The sequence below is a fragment of the Cygnus atratus genome, chromosome 13 (genome assembly GCF_013377495.2).
Source record: "Cygnus atratus isolate AKBS03 ecotype Queensland, Australia chromosome 13, CAtr_DNAZoo_HiC_assembly, whole genome shotgun sequence".
Taxonomy (NCBI): domain Eukaryota; kingdom Metazoa; phylum Chordata; class Aves; order Anseriformes; family Anatidae; genus Cygnus; species Cygnus atratus.
The window spans coordinates 1,225,988-1,250,677 of record NC_066374.1 but is presented as its reverse complement, the minus strand read 5'-3'; the positions used below and the strand labels follow the sequence as shown (position 1 = coordinate 1,250,677).

Below are 24,690 nucleotides of genomic sequence, written 5' to 3'. Positions count from 1 at the left end.
CATGTAGGCTCTTGCCACAACAGAGAACTTCAGGAACATTTATATGGCAAAGAGATTTGGTTTACAGAGGTAGATGACTTGAAAACTGAGCCACTTCAGTCTTTTATATCTTAGCATTTGGTTTGTAGGTTTTGGTCAACGCCTTCAAGAAAATACCAGGGCTTTTAGTTATTTCTGAGAGCATGCTTAAAATAATAACCGTTCCTTTCACTGGCTGGTAAGTGGATTAGTTTGGCAAATTGAGGCTTTAGTTAGGATGACAGTAGAAGCAAATATTTGTCCTCAGTCTCTCTCAATGACCCTTGTCTCTGACGTTTCTTCTCTAGAAATTGAAAGAATACTGTATGTGTGTCTGATATTGTATTTAGTCTCTCAAGATGGCATCCCAGGTCTGATGTTCAATTAGGGAGTGCAGTTCTGTAATCCTTATTTAATTAGAACTCCTCGTCTGACTCCCTGGGAGTTGCATTGGTAATTGGATTCTCACAAGTGAGAATATGCAGAGGCCACCTCAAAGGAAAGTTATAATTTGCTAATGTATCTTACTCACCTGTAGTTCTTCGAGAATGTTTCCTCTGCATATTCACATTATGGTTCCTGTCCACCTTCTGTTTTTCCTTGGATTGCCCTACAGTTGTGGTGTTTAATAAGAATAACTGAAGTATTGAGCACTGTACAACTCTCCCAAATCTCTGATCACTTGGTGTCGTGAGATGGCACTTGTACAGTCCTAGTAGTCACTGCTCTTCTAGGAAGTTCCTGTAGTTCACCATCACTGGAGAACCAAAACCCACTGGTGTGAATATGCAAGGACAGCACTCTCAAAGAGCAAGTCAATGGTAAGTAGCCTTTCTTTGTGATTAACCGAATATTTCTGACATTATTTTGTAAATTCTATATTTGTAAATTCTCTGTGCTTTCCTTATGATAAAATCCTGTTAGATAGCTTTCTGATTTGTGAGATTAATTTTAAAACTGTTACCTTTCTGACAAAAAAACAAAAGTATCAGTATTTTTAAGGTTTTGATATTAACTCACTTCAGTTGTAAATTGATATGTTGCTATCCGTGTGTGGGTGTGTACACATTTGAGTTACATATTTCTATCTGACAAAGACACAATTGCAGTACAGTATTATATACTTTAGAATTGCACTCTTAAAGAATTATGTTGTAGCAGATTAGATAGTAGAGTGAGTCATTGACCAAAAAAGGGTTCTAATAGTGTTAACAATATTAATTCTCAAAACAGATTCTCCTAAAGAACACCAAACGTACATTGTTTTTCACTTTTTTTTTCCTAAACACTTCTGTGTTGTTGTTGTTGTTTTTTTTCCAGACATGGAATTCTGTGAGACTCCCCATATTCTGTGCTCTGGCTACCAAACAGATTTACATGGTGTATCTGAGCACAGCTACCCAGTAGAGGTGGGTTCAGATGTGGATACTGAAACCGAAGGTGGAGCATCGCCAGATCATGCCCTGAGAATGTGGATGAGGGGGGTGAAATCAGAGCACAGCTCCTGTTTGTCAAGCCGGGCAAATTCAGCATTGTCCCTGACTGACACTGACCACGAAAGGAAGTCTGATGGGGAGAATGGTAATAAAGAAATGCATTGAATGTACTGATTAGAAGTAGTAATTCATTGAAACTTTCTTATTCTCCTTTCTTTTCTTTTTTTTTCCCTCCTTCCTCCTTAGGTTTATATATTATACGAAAGTTGAAAAGACTGTTTAGTATTTGGATTGTGTTTATAGTGTAGATGGAAAATAAGACAAAAAATGGGACCAAATTTTTTTTAAAATGCATTATTCTGAAGAGCAATTACTTTCCTATATTCTCTGTTTTTATGCAACAGGGAGATTATCACTTTATTTTAGTGGCCTATGCATTAGGTTCTAAAATAAATCTTTGTGTGTATGCTTAAATCACACATTTTGTGTGCAATCCATCCTGCATGTGCTGGCTTCTGGTTGTAGCTTGAAGTCTCAAGAGTTAGGGTAAGCCCTAAGATGCCTTAATCAACAGGGCAGGCTGAGCATATCTCTGTCAAATCTCAGTTCTATGTTCCTCTGGATATGGAGGGGGGATTTCTGGGTCAGTAGTACTTTTTAGTTTTTGTTTGTTTGTTTCAAGTATTCATTCTCTTTCAGGATTTTTTTGTTTATTTGTTTGTCTTATGTTTTAGGAGGGCAAAACATTATTAAATTGAGTAACAAGGGGAAAAGAGTCGAATTATTTATCTCAATGCATCATAATCAATGAAAATCTGCTCTCAATGTTTCCTTAACTGTAATAGTAAGAATATGTAAACAATTTTATCATCTTGATATCAACAAGCTTAGCTCATCTCTCAATTTCTGTTTAATAGCTACATGTCAGAGTTGGACTCGATGATAAGGAACTGGATGTAAGGATCCTTGTGGGTCTCTTCCAACTCAGGATATTCTATGGTTCTGTGTAGTTAACGTAGTTAACTAAGTGGTTAACCATGTTAATAGTTAAATGTAGTTAAATAAGTGTGGTTTGGTTTGTATGTATGTTTGGTGTTTTTTTTTTTTACTGGTTAAGAGATCAGAGAAACAGTGAAAGTGGCAGATGACACTTCAGTGTTGACAGTGATATATTTTAGTAAGTTTGTAGTAATAACATGAAAGAGTTCACTCATGAATGTCCATTCTGTAGTTACTATATGGGGTTTTCATTTGTTAAATATGAACCTGGAAGTATAATTTCATTTATATATCAATACCAATGATACTGTCCAATAGAGTTTCAAAGACAGTAGATTATCAGCATGAGTTTATTAAAAAAAAAAAAAAAAAAAGGTTATAGGGCACAACTCCTTTTTAATGAAATACTCATTTGAGGATTAAGTTTTCTGTGCTATCACATTGTATCATGTTGCAAGAACCAGTTAATCTTCAGATGGCACCCCCCATTTGCTTCTGTAAAATTTTGTGTAGGAGTCATCCTCTGTAAAGTGTTGTTGCGTGTGGGGGTTGTTTGTTTTACTTTTATTTTTGTGTTTTCCTAAGGCATTTAATTTTTAGATGACGGTTGAAGGAATTGAATCTGGCTTGTCTAGAATCAGTTGAACTATGGAAATGGTTAAAGGGAATGTTATCTCAGAAAGGAATGTGCATGCTTTTACTCTTCAGACTAAGAAATGCACATGGTCATTTATGTTTCAGGTGGCTGGGAATTTGACATACTGAATCAGGATTAAGCACACAACCAAGTTATGTATTTCAGTATTGAATACAATGGTGGAGCTGGGTATTCATGATGTTTTGCTAGCCATACAAGTTGCACTAAGTATGTCAATCTTGCTGTAGATGAAAATTATTGTAGGTAGCAAAGGAAATGCTTTTGTTACCTTCCTCATCCTGCATTGCAGGATCCGTGGGTTAAGGGTTGTTAAGATGGAGACATAAGCATTAGGTTTCATCAACAAAGAATGGAGTGGTTTCTTCTAAATGCTTTTCTTACAGAATGAATTTAATCAATTTAAACTCATTTCTTACATGACCTAGAATAGAACAGAGTAGTGTTTCTGCATGTAGCTTTACTGTTTGGATCTTTGTAAGCTTTATAACAAGTTTTTAATTAAAATGATTCTATGGGTTAGGTATTTGAATATAATTTTTAACAAAGCAGTTGGGAGAGAAAAGTGAATGCAAAATTAAGCTGGAAGAGAGAGAGAAACTGTGACCACAAGCTTATTTGAAATCTTAGTTGTCTTGGGGCAGGATAAAAACAGAGTGGGCATCAGTGCTTCTTATGGAGTTGAGTAATTATATTTATAGTCTTAAAAGTTAATGTGGATAAATTTGAAGACAGTGTTTCAAGCTCTATCCATTTATATTGTGTAGACCTTCACAGGTAAGTTCACAGTCAGGAATTCTGATCCAGAGAGCAGCATTTTCCATCTGGATTGGCACTCAGTAACAAAGCATTCTTTGAGCACAGACGTTCTTAAATCTCTACTTAAATGAAGTAATAAATGACAAATCTTTCTCTTTTTACGCAGTCATTTGTACAAAGTGCTTTAGCAGAGAGCCACAAGTGCTACATTTATCCCTGTCAGCTACTGCCATGAAAGTAGACTTTCTTTATGCCAACCAGCAACTTCTGTGGTGTGAAAATGGTTGAGCACATAAGAGCAGTTGCTGGAAACTCACAAAATGCTGGTTTCCGTGATACCATGCCATTGCTGTAAAAATAGATGTTCAGAAATTCTGGCTTTAGAACAGTTATCCAAATGGCATGTGAAGACAGTTAACTTGAAACGGGAGTAAAATTAATGAGGAAGATACAGTTGTTGCATTGTTTGAGAAAACTAATTGTTACTACTGTCTATATTTTGAAAAGGTCTGTTGATTTTTGCCGTGTTATTTTTTTGCTCTGTGAGCACGTGTCTGGTACACATGCAGAATAGCTTCTCTGTGATGACATTAGGGCAGCCAAATGTGTAGACTCTGGTAAACCTGTTCTCAGGATTTTTTTTGCTTTACATTGATCTACAAATATACTTTCTCAAATTTTATTCTGTTAAGATATTCCTTGAGTTTTTCTTACTCATTCAAAGCTCTAGCAGATGTTACTGTGAGAAACACTCCGTAGCCAATAACTTAGGCTCAGGCGAGGATCTCAGTGAAGTAGTAATTTATTCGCCATTGCAATGGCGGGCGCCCCACAAGCAGGAGCGCACCTACTGGTTCCAAAACACAGTTTATATACTTTTTGATGACAGGACCCTCCCCTGTTTCCCTACTGAGTGGGTAATCCAGGTTCACAATCTATCTGATGCTTCACAGACAATGCATGGCCTTCAGTTGCCGGCCTGTTAAATTTCAAATTTCTTTTGACTTTTTTTTTTACTGTTTGAAGTGGTAATGTTTCTTCACTTACCTGACTTGACTTAACAAGGTGATTTTCACCTAATTGTTCTAAGGAGTCTGGGTGTCTGCATTTTACAAGGTCACCTGCTAAGTTTTCTTATCACTGCAAGCGTATCTCAATACCCCATTCCTTACCTTGTAAGGAATTGTAACAATGTAACTCTGCAAAAACAACATTTTTATTCCCACATTACCCGACAAAAGATGTATCTGTACCTGCAGTACTGTTTAGAGCAAAGATCAAACTCACTTAAAAGGGACAAGCCGAACTAACTGAAAAGGACTAAGCTAATCAGGATATAAGGAGGTAGCATGGACTGACCAAAATTCTTGTGTGGTTTGAGAGCCAAAAGTAGTATAATAAGATAATTGAATGGTTATTTGCATAGATCTGCTCTATATTGCTGTTACTACTGTGCAGACATAATCGGAAGATTGAATAAATAGAAATTATTCCAGACGAGACAAAAGTTGACCTGCGCTGCCTTGAGCTTGTCTTTTTTCTTTTTTTAATCTACCTGAGGTCATCAAAGACAGATTTCTTTTTTATTCCGGAGGTGCAGGATGCCAGTAGGTTTGTACTTACATCATTCCGGATGAAAATACTTGTAGTTCTGCAGAACAATTGTGTTCTAAAGAACAGGTGAACAGACAAAACACAACCCTTACTTCAAATCCTTGGTCTTTGTGAGACCAGTGGTGTGAGTGGGTGTAACTAGAAACTTTATCCCTATAGGTATAAAAATGACTTGATGCATTTTTTTTAAATCTTTGTCACGCCCCACGTGTCAGTAATCAGGGTATGTGCCTCCTCCATGAAGCCTGTTACTCTGAGAACATATATCTCTAACGTAGAAAGATGAACAGTGGCCAGGTTACTTAAAAATGTTATATGTGGTAAACTTGAACCCAAATCTAGTGGAAAAAGTTAAGCATACTATACCAATAGTTAGTGCCATTAGGAAATCTGAGGTACTGGGTCAAAAAATTTCGGTTTTTAGTCTTTGGCCTATATAGTTCACAGTGCCTTCTTACCCCAAGTAGCTAATAGAGGTTGTCACTTTTCCCTTGAATGCACTTTGATCATAATCGGTGTGCTTTATCATGTTTTCTGACTACTCAAATAAGAGAATTTATTTGAGGATTATTTTCCTTCATAGACATACTGACTCTTGTCATTATCACTGTTTAAACATATTCTGGTTGTTTTGAAAGCATTGAACAGATTGTGTGAAAAACCAACATTCCCATTTAAATTAGTGTTGTCAACGTTAATGGCAACTAATAATAGCTTATTAGTGCACAAACTGCCTGAGGCTTTGCCTGAGGCTAAGCAAAATATATATTAACTGCAAGTAATGAATGACCAATTTCATGGGGATCATTGCTTATCTGTGGTATAGTATAAATATTTCTATTTTAACCAGAAAAGTGCTACTCTATGGTACATGAATGTAAATTCTGGACAGAAATGCTTCAAAATAACAATATTAAAAACAGTTATTTTCTTCCATTGAAGAAGAGTGCATTTACCTTCAATTCACTAAAACAAAGGTATCTGTCATTGCAGAATATCAGAACATTTAGTTCAGTGGTTTAGTCTGCCAGAATACTGAGCTGGCATATTTCTTTTTTTTATTTCCTTTTTCTGGTGTAGAAGGTCCAGGAGAGGACACAACCCTGATCTACAAAAAGGATGGTCTTGGAACATACAGCTGAAACTACATGGTATGACAGGGAACTGCATCCCTCTCTAGCTCGTGAGCTGAAAAGAAGACTCAAGTCCATTTTCTATCCTCTTCCCCACTGAATTGCTCATGCAGTTCTTGGGTTTTGCTTTACAGGATGTCTGTGCAGATGTAAAGAAGTGGTTTTTTTGTTTTTGTTTTACCACATCTCAGTTGAACTCTAGTAAGAAACTCAAGCCATTTCTCCAACACCACAATTTTTAGCCTATTTCAGGTTGTCAGATTGCTATAACATGCTTGGTTTTGCTTACTCCTGAAACAGACTTAGATGTGTTTATGCAATTAGATAGACTTTCTCTCTAAAGTAGAGAGAACCAGCAGCAGAGTGCTGGAGTCCCATGTAGTGTGAAACGCACCCTCTGACTTGGAGCTGGGTTCGTGTTCAATTCCTGTGGATGCATTATTTTATGACACCTTGACTTTGTCTATAGTTCACGATAGCGTCTTTCAGATTTACAGGCTAGAAATTAAGGTGTTACTACATGCTGAAATACCACTAGATTGATCATGGGATATAGCTTTAGAGTGCTTGAGGCCAGGGGATATTTTTTTTTAATAACATACTTGTCTTTTTAAAAACAAAGCAAGAAAAAAAATTGTTTCCTTTTTCCCACAGAAATTATTGGGAAGGCTCTTTCTCAACGTCAGTGTCCAGGATCAGATTCTAGTTGGTGTGATAAACTTTAATGATATCAATAATTTTAAACACCTGACTGCAAAGACAAAGTAAGATTAGCCATGTATAAGTAGAAGGGAAATGAGGAACACTGATGATGAGGTATTTGCCCGTGTTCACCCAGCGAATCAGTAAGTGTCAGATGGTCCCTAATTCTCAGTCCTGGGACTAAGTTTTGATTTGAAATATGCCAGTTTAAATCGTGCACAGCTTCACTGGCGTCAATACAGATCAATTCTGATGAGATCAGAATTCGTTTCCTCTATTCTTGCTGGATAACACGCGCTTTCCTTTACAAATCCATACAAGGCTACAGATCAAAGCTGAGTTTAATGGCATAGAAACATGTAAGATTAATTTTTTGTAAGTCAGCCAAGTGTTTGTTTTATACCTTGGGAGCAGTGGCCCATTTAATAGAGCTTTTGCCTCTGCCTAAATCTTTGTGGGTCTTTCACTCTGATGGCTGGGTAGATGCCTGACTTTTGGGCAAGTCACCTGTTTGCACTTCAGGCTCAGTATCTTACCTGTGTCTGTTAAAGGGGTAAGATGCTCAATTACTAAAAGTAATACTGGAATTGCTGCTGCTGTGCGAGAAGAGCAGCTCTGTGATTACTGTAGTTACTCAGACATGGGAAGGATTTAAGTAAGGACAAGGTTCTGATTTAATTTATAGCGTGTGTCAATAGACCTACTGTGAATTCACACCTGTTTAAATTAAACCTGAATTTAGCTCTTCATAAAAGTCCCGTACTTTAATGCAAGAAATGGAGATCATAGGGATTAATGTTGCCGTTATTTACTGGTATTTTGTAAACAAGCTAGTCATTAGGCTGATCGCTCACCTTCTCATTTCTCCGGGAAATTACTACCAACAGCTACATTATAATAACAATGCCTGCTCTGAGAAGAGGTATCCATGTGATTCTCTGTGCAGGAATTTTGCTTGTAATAACAAAGGCTGTCTGAAGTATTTCTATTAGCTGCTGTCCTGTCACTCTCTATTTACAATGGTGCAATTAGGAAATGGAGTTACTAATTTGCAGGTAGAAGAGTTAGGTCAAATACGTGCATGTAGCCTTGAAAATATAAAGGTAAACATCAGTCTTAATCCCACTATGTGTGTGTCATTTAATATTTTCCTCTCCACTCCTAGTGTGCTTTACTTTGCCTTTCTATTGTGGCAAGGATTGCCTGTGAAATCATGGCTGTAGATGACTGTTGGATCGTTTTAGTCACCTACTGGATTTGTGCAACCACAGAACTTGCACAAAATACAAAGCCCCATTGTGAAATTCCTTGAGTTTTCAGAGTTTGCTGTAGCTTGTGAGGTATTTGATATATGATGCTCTTGGATGTTTGACAGAAACAGGCCAGTGATCCTCCCTTAATAAAAGATTTCTTTTGCTTCTGTCATGTTTTTTCTCTCTTAGCATTTAAATAGTATTTATATTGCTTGCTTCTACTATTATTTCAAAGAAGCCTCCTCAGTGTCAAAGGCAGTGCATGAATCTCTGCAGTAGCACAGCGATGCTTTTTGCAGGAGTTTTGGAGTCAGTATACTCTGACATTGCAACTGCTTTGCTGGACTTGTTAAGAGTGTAAGATGCTTTTGTTGACCTCAGAGTGGCTCCTTTGGAAATGTTCCTGTCTCAGAGGAAGCGTGTAAGTCATCTGAATTGTTTTGTATAATGTGAGGTGCTTCTGTAAGCACTATTGTGGAATTCTTGCGTTTGTGCCCCTGGTATTTAAGCCCGTTATGAAATTGCTTGTGTATTGAAACTTAGCTAATGATGAGTTGTTGTTTGTCAGTGTTGTGGGGAAAATTCTGCCTTTTAAAATGACTGTCTTCATTGCTTTTGCTGACTGACATGGGTATTGCATCTGCCTATCTGTTGTTTTAATCTTTACACATACGGTATTTTAAAATCAGGACACAGTGTTGTTAAAACATTCCCTTTATTGTATTTGTCTTGTAAGCAAAATGAAGTAATTTAAAGACAAATATCAAACAGTATTTAGTATTTTGCATTAAAGATAATGATTTTACATTAAAGATAATGAAACAATGTATAGAATGTAGCAGATGTATTTTTGATATTCTGTAATCCAGATGAACTTTGCCCACAGTATAGCAAAATGTAGCTGTGCATTTGCACAAGATTGTGTAGTATTTTTAGCCCTGCAGTTTTGTTTTCTTTCAATGGTAGCTCAAACCAGGGAGGGAGGGAAGCTTGAGGAGACGCCAGTCAGGTCTAATTTTTATCCCAGAGATGAGTAACGTGGCTGCAGAGCTCAAAAAAAAAAAAAAAAAAAAAAAAAAAAGCTTGGCTTTCCTCCTGTGTTATGCAGAAGGGACAGTGAATGTGGCTTAAAGAGCCTGTAGCAATATAAATTATTGCTCCTTGTTTCTTTTAAATCCTTTTGACTTTCTCAGATGGAAATGAGAGTGCAGGGGAAGTATTTCCACAAATATTTTACAATGCAAAATGATGTTGCTCTTTGGGAACCCAGTTATCTAGGCTGCCACCAAGGGAAGCGGGAAGATGGGAGAGGCATCCTGCCCCTGCCTGCTGTCGGGGAGCTGCAGTGCAGAAGCATGAGGATCTGACCCCTCCTTTAGGCACCCTGAGTGAGAACAAGGGGACCTAGAACCAAATACTTCTGGTTTGGAACATCTCTCATGAATTCTACATGAGGACAGCTCTGGGTTGGGAACAGTTCCATTCTACACAATAGATACGTCTATCCCAATGGTTTATTCATGTTGTTTTATTAATAAATTTGTAATGTTTTATTTCTCATCTTTTTTGGTTAAAGTTTAAAATGTGTTTGAAGATCAGAAGGCTGCTTTGCAGAAACAACCTGCAGTCATTTTATCTGTATTTCATTTGGAGTAAAATATTTATTACAGTTTAGTGCTGGCACTTTCACTTTTATGTACTTATTTGGAAATATAAGCAATTCTTGCTTATATGTCTTAACATGCAAGTGTTCCTTACGGTTGAAACCTGGTTTTAATCAAGGTTTAGGATGTTGTGCTGAAAGCTGCAAGTTGTACATCAATAGTTCAAAACAAGGCTAACAAGAAAACTTGGGAACTCCGATCAGAGGAGATTATAGTTAAGGCTACTAGATAAACAAGATGAATTTACTTCTGTGTGGTTCTTTACACCCTCAACCAACATGGATTTCAATACGGAGATATCTAGAGCTTCTATTTCCCCTAGCAAGATGCTTTTCAGCAATTTCACATTGTAATACCATCAGATAAAAGTAAGGGATCTAGCAAATGAGTACAGCATTGGTAGAACAGTGGAATACTGACAAATTATCATTTTAGGGTTTAGCAAGGTTTAATCTAAATAGAATTTTTTTCTTGATAATAGGAGAACTTCTAAGAATTTATTATTTTGTCCTACCATGGATGACAAAGATTGCTCATTGCTATTCAGGCTTTTTTTTTTTTCATTTATTTACTCATTTAATTCGCTGTGTATTAAATTACATAGGAAACTCTTATCTTCAATTTTCAAATTTGCTAGTATTTCATCTCCTGTTGAGGAGTATGATGCAGATCAGCATAAATCTGTATTATTCAAAATCAAAAATACTAGCATATCTCATCTTACAAATGGGAATTATTAATACCAGCAAATAGCTTTGGTCAGACCATCTAGAAGAAACATAGAAAATGGAAAAAGTGGCTGCTTTCCATGGTTGTAACCTCCACAGTCTTCTAAAAATGAAAGATAAAACAAACGTATTAGACTATTTTGTCTTTCTGCAGTAGAGAATAAGAATGGGAAGTTGTATATGAAATTACGGTTAGTTTATACAGAATAATGCAGATTTGAATACTGCTTGTTTCAGCTTGCTTTTGTATGTAGCTCATAGGAAATGAAATGAAGTATTGTAGATATTAATTTTGTTTTCTTCAAGTGTACCTAGCTCTATTCCCCCATTTTTTATTTTGTAATATGAGCACAAGAGAAAGTGAATAATTAGCTCTTCTAGAATATAGGTCTAGGAGCACTGAATAATTCCTGCAGGCTGCTTCCTCTCCCTAATAGATGTTTTTGAGTAATATTTTAATTAGATTCACATATTCCGATGACTAATTATGTTGCCAGTGTTGTTTCTTTATGTTAAGTTTCTACTCCAAATGATTTGCAATGGAGATTTTACATAGTGCTTCCCAGCGCTGACACCGAATTGAGCAGCACGTGTCTGCATCTGATTGTTGAATAACTATTCAACAGATGTGGTGGCTGTACAGAGGAGCAGCCCTTTGGCAGCAGAAGCCAAATGTTTTAAAGTAACTGTGTTCCTTCACCTTGGGTGGTTTCCAGAAAAGGAGCTGGGGGAAGTCAGTGATCCTGAGGTTCTCATGTACTGTGATACCGAGTTTGCTAAAAGACCTGTATACTGGAGGAGATGACTGCAAGTGAGGATGGCTTAGGACATCAGGTCAGAGTTGCTCAGCTTTATCCACTGGAATCCTTTATAAAAGCTACCAAAAGAATGTAAGAAACCCAAGGGACAAAAGTTCAGGCTGCTCCTAAGCTGTATATAGTGTTTAGTGTGGTTTGTCTTCAGTTTTATATGCCCTACGGTTATATCTCCTTTGGCACCATTAGAAAAGTAATCAAGAGAGCGTGGTGTACCAGATCTAAAAGAAGAGAAAATATCACTATTTTAACAAAAGCCAAGTTAAAAGAGAGAAATGTTTGTATCTGTTAAACGTCCTCCTATCCCCAAATGATAAGCACATTATACAAATTTGAACACATGAATATCAATGATTTTGAATTTCTGTGACTCCAGCCACCGGGCTTTTTCTCTGTTTATCTTTCACTGAAAATGCCATACAGTTTTAGTGTTGGTTGTCCAATAATACTGCAGAGTATGATTCTAGTTTCATGCAGCCGATGTGGTTTCATTTTAGGGCTATATTTTGAAACAGCTGAATGTTATTGATGAATTGTTAATTTTCTTTTGGCTTTTGAATCCAGTCATCATAATGAGCATTACTGAATGTTGCTTTGGGCTTGTTTACATCGATTTAGTAAGCATGCCACTTGTTTTGAAGCTGGAATGAAATCACATTTGTAAATGGGCTTGAAATATTTTGTTGTGATATATTTTTATATTTTCCAAAATAGCGTTACACTTCCTGTTGAACACATACCATGGCCAAGGTAGAATTGAAGGTATGCTTCATGTAGGAGTGGGTGAAGCTATTTCTTTAATGAAACAAACGTTAAAAGAGATTGTTTCCTTGCGGTGTGGTGTGTTTGCTCATAGGATCGAAAGGTTGGACTAGATGATTTTAGAAGTCTTTTCCAACCTGGATGATTCTATGACTGTATGATTTCGTCTCCACCACACTGTCACTCTGCTGCGAGTGACATGGTGAGTGTTGTTTAGACTTAAGTGTCCTTCTCATTGCTCTGTCCAACATCAATTTCAAGTGGCCTTTCTGGTTTGAGAACATCGCCCTTACTAACATTTCCCCAAACAGTGCTTTTGAGACAGTAAACTTTCTATTATTGCCCAGTTGTGTTAAACTCTTTTAGAGCGAGTATTTTACTGTTCGTTGAAATGGGGGAATCATAATGCATGCTTTGAATTTATGCTTTTTCTTTATATTTGGTATAAACAGATAAATCCAGCTGCACAGTCAGAAAGTATCTGATGTAATTTATTTGAATTTTATGTGATTTGAATCTGCTTGAACTTAGGATACTTGGATCACACAACAGAGCTGCTTGCTGGTAGTGGACCTCTAGTAGTTAATGGGATCTGTATTTATACAGTATTTATAGCTCAGCACTAGAGGCTTTTAATTTGCTTTCTTTATATTTATGATAAAACAAATTATGGATGCTCGCACTTTTGATTACCACAAAATTTTAACCACAAAAATTTAGAAGCAGACTGTATCTAAGTGACAGCTGCAATTGCAGACTCTCAAACTCCTTCACAAGTTAGTGGTGTGTTTAGTGTTTTTTCTGGCTGCTGGTCTGGACAAGCCAGATCTTACTGATCGCAGCACCACCACATCGCGGGAGTGGCAATGGATCACATTCTCTCGTCCCATTGCCAGAAACAGCTACTGGTTTAGGTTGTGCTGCTAATCCCAGATAGGGGTGGGATGCTTGCTGTGAAGTCTAAAAAAAAAAAAACAGGCCAGAATATTACCTAATTCCCTTTTGTGAGAAAAGTGGTGGTGATGAAGTGATGAAGTAGTAGTGATTTATAGTCAGAGAGACTTCTTTTGAAAGGTTGCGATAGAGGTGGAGAATACACACCCAGCTTACAATGATGGTTGCCTTCCTCATATAATTGTAAAAGGCTTAATTTAGGCCCAGCCAGGGGTCATATCTTGATAAGGTGATGTACAGCTTGTAGCAGTTCATTCAAAGTGGTTCAGCAGAAATGAAAACCTATGCCTTTGTGTTAAAATACATGTTTCCCTTTAGGGGAATGGTCAACTTATTCAGGGTTTCATGTGCTATTGTGACTCTCAAGAAACATTCTTATCTTCATAGCCTAAATGTGACTGAAAAAGCCAGCCTTTTCCAGTGCAGTGAGAGAGGAGCTGGAAGCTGCAGGTCTGCAGAAGATGCCCCCTCCACTGGAAGCAGCATGTGTTTACTTGTATGTAGTCAGTGCATTTGGAGTTAGCTGTTGGTGTTCTGCCAACTCCCTGCTGCATTTTCTTGTTGTGTCTCTGCCAGTGCAGTAAAGGATGCTGCAGCCCTCTGAGATCTGCTTTGATATGAGGAGAATGTGAGAGATGATCTTCCATGGGGAAGCCCTTGCATCCCATCTCTTCTGTGCACCGGTTAAGCATCAAAATATTTTAGAAGGGGGATTGTGCCTTTTTCAAAAATCCGCAGTACATCTCATCCCCAGCTCAGAAATCGGTAAGAACAGGGCTGTTCCAGTGCTTCTTCACTACGTCAGTAGAGGAAGACCTTGCTTCCCATTTTGTACAACTGTCTGGACCAGCAGGTGCAGGCAGTAAGCGCAGGTGACCCTGTGTGAAGGTTGGCATCATGGCTGCAGCCTGCCTGTGGCACGGTACTGAAGGCAGCAGAGCCCAAATGTTTCTGCCTGTGTCTGTAATTATTCACATTTAGAATTGCAGCTTATCCTTTCTAAAAGGGGGCACTGCCCAAGTGCTTTGTTGTCATGTGTACAGTATGGCTACAACTATCTTTTTGTCTTTGCCCATGGGGAAAAATATAATTGAGTCCTTCTTCCTCAAGCCTGTGTGGCTGCATGTTCAGTCAGTTCAATGGTTATCCCGAAAGTCCTATTGATGATTGCATTGATTATTTTTCTTCTAGCCTGTGATTCTGTCTCCATTCTAGCTTTATGATTTTTATAGTTCACTTCCTCCTGAGCAGCAAATTCAGTTGTGTTTGGTTGCGTGCATATTTTGCTAGGACTATAATCGCCTGGATACAGATTTTGCTATAGTAGCTAATAACCTGCAGTACTTGAAAGCTCCTTTTTCTTTTTATAACCTATATTTTTTCCAATACATTTTCTGATTACTACACTACAGTTCGATTTTTATTGGATCATTTTAGAGCATAATAATTCATTTCTGATCCCTAGTACCTCTCGTCCATGTCTGAAGTGATTCACATTATTTCAGTCACTTATTTTTGTTTACATCTTTCCTCTGCAGACAGTCTCCTGCATTTTGTCTCAAAATATCTTCCTGGCTGGCATCACCATTTTACTCTTGTGATACCCAATTTCCTTTTAATACAGAATCAAAATGCATTTTCGCTACTTTACCAGTCAACGCTAGCTGAATTTTTTGAGCTCTCTCTCGTAGGTAACTTATAAATTGGTTGGTGACTAATACCATCAAAAAAGCTAAAGTAGAAAGATCTGGAAAAAGAAGTAGGAAGACTGTTTTATGCTGAATGCTTTTTTTAAAAAAATAACAGTTATAAATACAATAAAACTTGTATATGCAATTACATTAGAATTTAAGCAATGTTTACTTATGTTAAATAAAGAGCCACAATAACTAAATAGTCCAAATCAACTGCTTTTTTGTGTCGGTTTTGTTTTGTTTTTGTGTAAGTCTTTGTTGAATTATTTGTTCATTCCTAGCTTCTATAATAGATTAGAAAGACTGATTATCTTCTGTTTGGTAGAAAGAAAGAAAGAAAAAAACTACATATCCCTTCACATTGCAGAAACCTGTGGTTTGAGTTAGGTTTCTCTCTCAGGCTTGGTAGGAATTGTTGAGGTACTGAATCATGATCAAATCAGTGGTAAGAAGCCTCTGTTAAGAAAAAATGGCAGTGAATTGCTACTTTCAAATGGCTTCAGATCATTTTTTTCCAAGGCTTTAGGTCTGTGCAGCCATGAAACAAAACCTAATTCCTGACTGTGAACTCAGGTAAATTGATCCAGGCTCAAGACATCTGGCCAGGCGCAGATTGTAGGTTCCCACTGGGAAAATGTGCACTAGGAGTCAGAATATGAAAACATGAAGAACCTGCAGCCAGCTTGGAAGCCAGCAAGGCCATTCCATGAAGCGGAGATGTTTGGCTGCTAGCTTTGCCAGCTCAGATCATGTTTTGATGATAGTCTTTGACAGCAGTTCCCTGTAGAAATCCCCATCACCAAAGTCTATAGTCTCTTGTATTGCTATCCCTGTCATTATTGTCCTTTCGCTATATAATGATGTAATTTGCAGTTTTCTATGCCCATAGGAAAAAAATAGTAGTTGAATGCTCTTTGAAGAGTAGTTGGTTAGTTCAGATGTAGAGCAGAGCTGCCAAAAATACATGGCAGGAGCTTCTCATCCTGCTGCTTTCACTCCTCATGTTCCTCGCCTTTCTTAGAAGTCTTCTTATGTCCTGTAAGGAAAATGCATTCCTGTGATGGTTTTGGTAAAGTCTATGATTGAAAATATTCTCAAGCTTGAATCCTAACATTAGTACCAGTGTGCCAGTAAAGCTGGAAAAAAAAAAAAAAAAAAAAGCTGATGCAAGTCAAGAAGTGGGAGCATGAGGTGTTAAATTAGTTCTTAAAAAGTATATATCAATTTTCTGAAGCAATCATCCCTGGAGAACTAGAGGACCTGTAGAGAGAGATCTCCTGAAGGTTTTGTCAAACTTTTCCTGCGTGGCCTTCTAGGAAGAGAGTTTTGGGACTGGTTGTGTTGCTTGTTTTGGTAGGTGGCAAATACATGTGCTCTAGCTCAGTACATCTGCCATTTGTAGCAGCTTAAAAAGTTGGAGTCCTGGAAACATTTATATGCCTGACAAACGTGAGTGGTTGCACTGAAATCAATTGCTACTCAAAGGAAAAGGTAAGTAGATGAAAAGCATGGAGTTTGTGCATCTCAGTTGATAGATTTGTTGTTGTTTTTTTGCGTGACTTGCACAACTGTTACATCAAAATTTCAATTAATTTGAAAAGTGGGTGTTTCAAAAATCAGACTTGCTCAGATACTTCCCTTCTTCCCTTATCTGCATATCATAGAATCATAGAATCATAGAATATCCCAAGTTGGAAGGGACCCATAAGGATCATCAAGTCCAACTCCTGGCACCACACAGGTCTACCCAAAAGTTTAGACCATGTGACTAAGTGCACAGTCCAATTGCTTCTTAAATTCAGACAGGCTTGGTGCAGTAATTACTTCACTGGGGAGCCTGTTCCAGTGTGCGACCACCCTCTCGGTGAAGAACCTCTTACTGATGTCCAGCCTAAACCTCCCCTGCCTCAGCTTAACACCGTTCCCGTGGGTCCTATCACTGGTGATAACGGAGAAGAGGTCACCTGCCCCTCCACTCCCCCTCGCAAGGAAGTCCCCATCGCAAGGACTGCGATGAGGTCCCCCCTCAGCCTCTTCTTCTCCAGGCTGAACAGGCCCAGTGACCTCAGCCGCTCCTCATATGTCTTCCCCTCTAGGCCCTTCACCATCTTCGTCACCCTCCTCTGGACACTCTCCAACAGTTTAATGTCCTTTTTGTACTGTGGTGCCCAGAACTGCACGCAGTACTCGAGGTGAGGCTGCACCAGCGCAGAGTAGAGCGGGACAATCACTTCCCTCAACCGACTCACGATGCCGTGCTTGATGCACCCCAGGATACAGTTGGCCCTCTTGGCTGCCAGGGCACACTGCTGGCTCATATTCAACTTGCTGTCAACCACAACCCCCAGATCCCTCTGCGGAGCTGCTCTCCAGCATCTCGTCGCCCAGTCTGTATGTATAGCCAGGGTTGCCCCATCCCAGGTGCAGGACCTGGCACTTGCTTTTGTTAAACTTCATGTGGTTGGTGATTGCCCAGCTCTCCAGTCTGTCCAGATCTCTCTGCAAGGCCTTTCCACCCTCAGCCGAGTCCACAACTCCTCCAAGTTTGGTGTCATCAGCAAATTTGCTCAAAACACCTTCTAGTCCTACATCCAAATCATTTATAAAAACATTGAAGAGGACTGGCCCTAAAATGGAGCCTTGACGGACCCCACTAGTGACCATCTGCCAGCCGGATGTGGCCCCATTTACCACAACCCTTTGAGCCCTGCCCGTCAGCCAATTGCTCACCCATCGTATGATGTTTTTGTTAAGTTGTATGCTGGACATTTTATCCAGTAGGATCCTATGGGAAACCATGTCAAAGGCTTTGCTGAAGTCCAAAAAGATCACATCAGCTGGTTTCCCTTGATCGACTAGATGGGTGATCTTATCATAAAAGGAAATCAAATTTGTTAGGCAGGCCCTACTCCTCATGAACCAATGCTGGCTGGGACCAATGACTGCATTGTCCCCCAGCTGCACTTCAGTAACTTCAAGGATCATCCTCTCCATAATTTTACCAGGCACTGACATGAGACTGACAGGCCTGTAATTGCTAGGGTCTTCTTTCTTACCCTTCTTGAAAATTGGCACAACGTTTGTCAGCTTCCAGTCTACTGGGACCTCTCCAGATTCCCAAGATCGTTGAAAAATAATTGAGAGAGGTCCCGCAATGACGTCAGCCAGCTCTTTAAGCACCCTGGGATGAATCCCAACAACATATATATTGATCCTTGTGGAGATACAAGAAAAGCAAACACCCCAAAGAGCAGCTGGCTGGGTGATTGAACATTTGTTCTAGTTCATATGAAGAATAGTTGTATTTGGAGGAGTTCTCTAGCTGACTGAGGTCAAGCAGCCTGGGTGTTTGTAATTTCAGATTTGGATCCTTCTTTAGATGCTTCCAAATGAGTGACTAAAACAGTAAGAAGATAAATTTACCTAGAAATTCTCTGCTACAAGTAAGTCTTTCTTACAGACTCACTATTCAGCTGATCAAATCACTTCTACAAATACTTTCTTTAGCTTTGCTTTAAATGGAGATAGTGACCTGAAAACAGATGACAAATACTTCTGTGCATTTTTTTTTCCTGATCCGTCATTTTATTTCCTTAAGTATAACAAGGAACAACATTCTACTAATTTAACCTGATTGGTTTTTTAATGCCTATCAAATGCAATGACATTTCTTAACTTCACATCTTTGAATTAATTCCTGGACTTTCCTCTTGAATGTTGCTTGCTTCTGCAGATTTAGGGGAACCTGGGGGATTGGTTAGTGACGTGCTTCTGGGTCACCTCAGTTTTGTGATAAGCTGGTGTGACTGAAATTTATAGTCATCCTAAAAAAAATAGAGTAGTAGTAGAATGCCCAGTCTCACTGAGCTGTCATTTTGGAGGCTGAAACATGACAAATTGTAGTGATGACAGAGCTATATTTACTTCCATTCTGCTGGATGGAATTTAAAGCATTTGGAAATACTGTATTTGTCCTCATAACACAGGATTTCCTCTTCTTTTTAGCTTGTACAGTATTACTTGGAAATGTTTACCTGTGTTCAGTATACACAATTAAGTTTATCAGTTAATGGAATAGTAGGAAAAAATACAAAAAGTACAAAATCCTAATTATAATAGGAGACTGTCATAGAGACAGGTCATGAGAAAAGGTTTTAGTTAGCAGTGATGACCTTATCATTTGGCAGTTCGCTAATCTCTTAAACACTGCTTCCAGGCACCAATGTTTATTCCTTGTATTACAAGAATACTAATAGATTCTCATCAAAATCAAGGCTTATTTGGCTTCACGTTACACAGACGTAGTTAAAATATGAGACAGTCCTCTGAAGAACCCAAGCAGTATACATATATTGATTATTTTATCTCTGTTATCTTGCACAGGTTCATTCTGGGCCTCATATAATATGCATAAAGCTCCTAGATACAGGACTTGGTTATTAACTGTGAACTTCATTATTATCCTTTCCTTATCTGTTACTAAGATGGTAACAAGTCAGAATTTGCACAAAAGTTTAGTTTCTGTATAAGAAAACTTTTATTATGTAAAGGATAATTGATTTTTTTTAAGTTTTTATTTTTTTTATATCTTTGTTTCCCATGTAGTCTTTTGCAGCCTAGAAGCTATAGCAGTTAAAATGGGGAAGTGGAGCAGGGCTTTAAAAGTGATGTTTGTTCTTTGTATCGCTGTTGTCTGTGTTTAGAAATATTAATTACTGCAAATATTTAAATATAATACTTTGACTTCTGAAATTATTTTATTTTTTCAATCATGGCATAGATAATACAGATATTTCTTACAATACTATTATTTTAGTTGGCTGCTTCTTTAATATTGGAATTGGGCAAAAAACTGTAGCATGCCACAGTATCTATATTAGGGATGTAGATCTCTGAAAAATTGTAGTGAAAGATGTCAGAAATGTGCGTTTTACGTGATATTTAAACTGAAGATATTATAAACATCATTGCTGACACAGAAGTAGATGCAGAAGACTTCAAAGATCCACAAGGACAGACAGCAGATTGAATGGGATTCAGTGCTGGGGAGAGTAACCAAAAATAAAACATTGAATAGGATCTCGTTTCAAAAGCTGTAATGCTGAAAGGGACCTTAAGGGGCAGTAAATGAAACAACTGGAGCCAACAAGTCAAGTGCTACCTTGGGCTGCCTGTGTATGTCAGTCTTGTCTGGGGTCTGTGAAATACGGCAGATGCTGCTAAGACTCCTGTGAGCAGTCAGTGCTGAGCATTTCAACACCAGCCGTGTATCATGGTGAAGAGATTTTCAGAGGAGTGCAAAATATCATTACATCTTCGGGACTTGTTAGTCATCTTTAACAGCTCTGAACATGTCAAGAATGGCCAAGTGACACCTGAGAGGGGGCAGTGATAACTTTGAAACAGGTATGGACTGTGAGGGAGGAGAATATTGAAGGTCTATAAGAGGCAAATGGTGTCAGGTACACGTAGAGTATGGTACGGAATAAATGGGAGAATGTATCTGCTAGCAGGCAAGGACCAGCAATGTGGTCTTGGTAACTGTAATCTGCAGGCTGAGATATTTAAATAAGAAATAAAATATAGTTTTAGAATGATTTAGTCATTTAGCATGGGGATAATTTGCCAAGCAGAACACTTGGAGCCCTTAGGGACTGAATGTTTTTCAAAACATGCATAAGCTAAACCTTGCATCGTTAGGGCTAATGTGGGGGTCACTATGTGAAACTGTGGTTCTGATAGTGAAGGTGATGAGATCGGATGGGCACATCCGCTCTTCCTTTGCTTCATGCTCTGTCAAAGCTATTATGTTTTTACCGACTGTTACATTTTTCAAACATGTCTGTTTAGAGTAGTATGAAGCAATAAATGAAGTGGTGGAGGTTTTGTGGCTGCAGCTGTTTAAAACAAGCCAACACAACTGAGTATATACGATAGAGGACATGACAGGCATGTGATTCATTGATTGTAGTTCTTCATCAGTTTGTAGTCGAAGAAAATAACCTAATAGATCTTTCCATCTCTGACTTGTGTGATACTGTCTATAGTTCTAGCTGCTGCCCTATACATTTGGCAACTGGCCCAAACCCCAAAAATTAACACTAAGAAATTAATTTTCTATCGGCAAAGAAGGATAAAGGCCATTCAGTTTGTTGTTTACACATAAAGCTTATTGAATCTGAAGACTGTACATCTGGGAATGAGCTGGTAGGATCCATTTGTAAAATGATAATGCCAAAACAGCGGAGAAGTACTTGTGCAGTAGTCAGTTGTAAGGGAAGGGGAGTTCAGGCAGAATGCGGGTCAAGGTGTTTGGGATATCCCAAGTAGACAAATGTTTATTACAGGTGTAAGTGAAGAAATCAAAGAAAAACAAATCTAATTGAATTGTACCAAGACCAAATCAAATTCTTCCTGCCATTATCCAACTGCATCGCTGCCCTCCCCTGACGAGGTACTACTAATCACGGTTTCCTTTTCTCATATTTGGCAGGCTCTGTCTCCTATTAAAGTTTTCCATCTCCTCAACCACGCTGGCTCTTCTAGCTCAGTTGGAGTCTGTAGTCTGGTGGATACAAGCAGATTTAATTTTTCTGTCCCCAGAGCTCTTGATTAAGAGTGGACACTGCTAATTAACCCACTTTTGCGTTTTGAGTGGCTGATCCCCAGCATGTCTGTCAGTGCGGTTTGTCTCACCTGTGATTACTTTTCACCTCCTTTGTCAGAATCAGGCTCAGCCCAATACTAGCTTTGGAAAAATCTGAACTGGGGATTTTGTAAATATCTTGGGCATTTCTCTGTTTCTTGCCAAACATTTGATACAGACAATGAATGTTTTCTGTTATCCTTTCCGTCTTTACTTCAGAAATTTGGCACCAACCTCCCCATAACAAAAAACCTTGAACCTAAAACCAATGTGAAGAAATAGTTCTGCTCATCTAAGCCTTACAGAGTATTTCATTAGAAGGAAACTAACAGTAATGTTTCTTATCCATGACCTGATATGTGACTAGTTTGATCGCAGTGAAAAACAAAATTAAATCGCTGTGAAACAAATGTTGTAAATCAGGTGCTGTCACTGCTAATTGAGAGCTAGAGGGACTGGACTGAAATGTGAGTATTAAACAGTACGTTAACTTTACTGCAACGGGTCAGTGTTTTAAATGAGTTTACACAAGCATTTGGAGTATGTAACTGGCTACCTTCCTTTTATTATCCATCGCCCTCATAGGCAGCTTTTCTTTTGTCATAGCTGCATCCAGTGAGGCAGAAGAATGCGCCGAGGGCACTTTGTTACCCAACGCAGGAGCGTTATACGTCATGACTGCCCTATCAACGTTAAATCATATGAAATAATGACCCTTGGCCTAGAATTTTTTTAATGAGGTCCACAATTCGAGTCAGAAGTCAGTCTGATTTTGTCTGCGGAGCACAGCGATCAGGGACAGGCAGTGCACGCCGCGAGCTGGAAGCAGCAGCCTGCTGAGCAGCTCCGTCCAGCTCTGAGCTAGTGGCAGAGCCAATGGAGACTTGTTGTTTGGAAACTAGCCTTACTTTCATTTGGTTTCTGGCTTTTTCCTTGGGAGAAAACATTTGTTTGACCTGGAGTTTTCACCCGAGGAATGCCTATGTGATTGAGCATGTAGCGAGTGAGCAGCCAAAATAGGAACCAAGGTGATCTTGCAGTTTTCTAGAAGTTACTTCCAGAGGGCAAGCACTTTGCTAGCATCGTCATCCTTAGTGTGGCTGCCTTGTTATGAATTAGCTTAAATGTGCTACTAATAGATCATGGTGAAGGCACTCATTCTTTGTAAATACATGACTAAATTAATTTATTATTGCTTTTGCTTGTATGCTAGGTAATCCGTACATTTTATGAATGAGAAGGTTTCAGTCCTGCTCTATAAATCCTAATTATTTGAGAGCAGAATTTGTTTCATCATGTTGTTAAAGCAAATACTGAAATCTATACTTAATTATCTTTATTCTTCATATAGACAAAGATCACAGAGGAGTGAATAGGTGAATGAGCAGGAGTGTGCATTATTGTGCAATTTATTATGCTATGAAATTAAACAAAATATGTTCCTGAAGAAGCTGGAGAAATGATCTTCTGTAGTTGTGTGGAGATGTACGTGCAGAGAGAAAAGGATCTGGAATAGAGGAAACTCATGTGTTCCCGTGTTCATCAGTTATAAGAAATGTTCATATATAAATTAAGAGATTCAAGCAAGAAAAATTTTACCATGTGTCATCACCTTTGTTAAACCTTAATCTTTACAGCAGTACTGAATATTGCTCACTGCCCAAAGGTACATTTTTGGTGTTGTTTACCTTTTCTTGTGAACAGTGCTGCCTTTCTGTATTTATGCTCTCTTTCAGTGATGATATTGATCATTATTCTATGAATAGCAAGTCTACTTGTCAACAACATTCTAGTGTCAGAATTAAAGGTGTGTATGCACTGTATGTGTATGTGTTTCAGGCACTGCTTGTCTTTTCTGTTCCTGCCCTCTCCCTCAGCATCCTTCACATATTGAGTGTACAGAATAGACTATGGCAATGTGATGACAAGCCATTCAATATTTTAGTGTATTTTCATTGTTCAATGTATAGAGTTGCCTTATTTATTACCACTATTCAGACCTTGTTCTTACAACAATATTAATCTCCTGTTGGCAATTCTGTGGTGCTTATCACTGTAGTATTTAAGTACTTCACAAATGCTAATGTATTTCTATTTGTAATGATACTGGGAAATGATGAGGGTATTACCTCCATTTTGTGGATGGTGAATTCACATACATACAAATAAAAGTAAAAAAAAATACCTGCTAAACTTGGACATCTAATAAGAAATGCTCAACACTTGACTTTTTTCAGAATATTTCAAACACTAGTACAATATAATACTAAAAATTCATATTGAATTGTTACAGCTGGTTATGTTTATAAAAAGGCAAAATAAGAAATTATTGTGTGGCATCAGTTGGTTTTTAAGCAGTTTCTAACATTTAGGTTCAATGTAAAGATTTACACTACCTGAGCTGAAGAACTATTGATAGCAGTAGCAAGCTGTCATCTCTTTGAAACCAACACTGAGAGGAAAAGAAATCGATATATTGCTTTTTTCCCCCTTCTTTGAAGCTTCTTTCCCTGGTCTGGTCCCAATCACTTTCTTCCGAAGCCTGAGCTTTACCCCAGGCTTTTTCTCCCACTTAATATTAGTTTCTTCTTTCTGGGCTTTGCATTCAGATTCTAGTCCTCTTACCATAGCAGTAATCAAGAGGCCTGATCTCATTATTCCTGCTAAAATAATTCTCGTATTCTCCCACCTTCTCTCCTTTTGCATTTGTCTACTTTAAAAAAAAATTACCAAAGCTTCTTGTTTCTAACCATTTCCTTTCCCTGGTTTGGTTCCCATCCATCCCTGTCCAGATGGTTTCATCACATCCTCTGTCTTCTGCAGGAGTTCACATCAGCTGCCTCAGCTGCCTGTCTTCT

General features: G+C 38.3%; 1 protein-coding gene across 1 annotated transcript in view; it reads left to right on the top strand.

The window, feature by feature from the left end:
* The window catches only part of TENM1 (teneurin transmembrane protein 1), a 325,742-nt gene that overhangs the window by 109,543 nt on the left and 191,509 nt on the right, over nucleotides 1–24,690 (top strand). Inside the window, exons 3-5 of the mRNA XM_035541547.1 lie at nucleotides 1,339–1,599; nucleotides 8,759–8,768; nucleotides 17,663–17,692. Coding sequence (XP_035397440.1) covers nucleotides 1,339–1,599; nucleotides 8,759–8,768; nucleotides 17,663–17,692 — 301 coding nt within the window. The remainder of the gene's footprint in view (nucleotides 1–1,338; nucleotides 1,600–8,758; nucleotides 8,769–17,662; nucleotides 17,693–24,690) is intronic.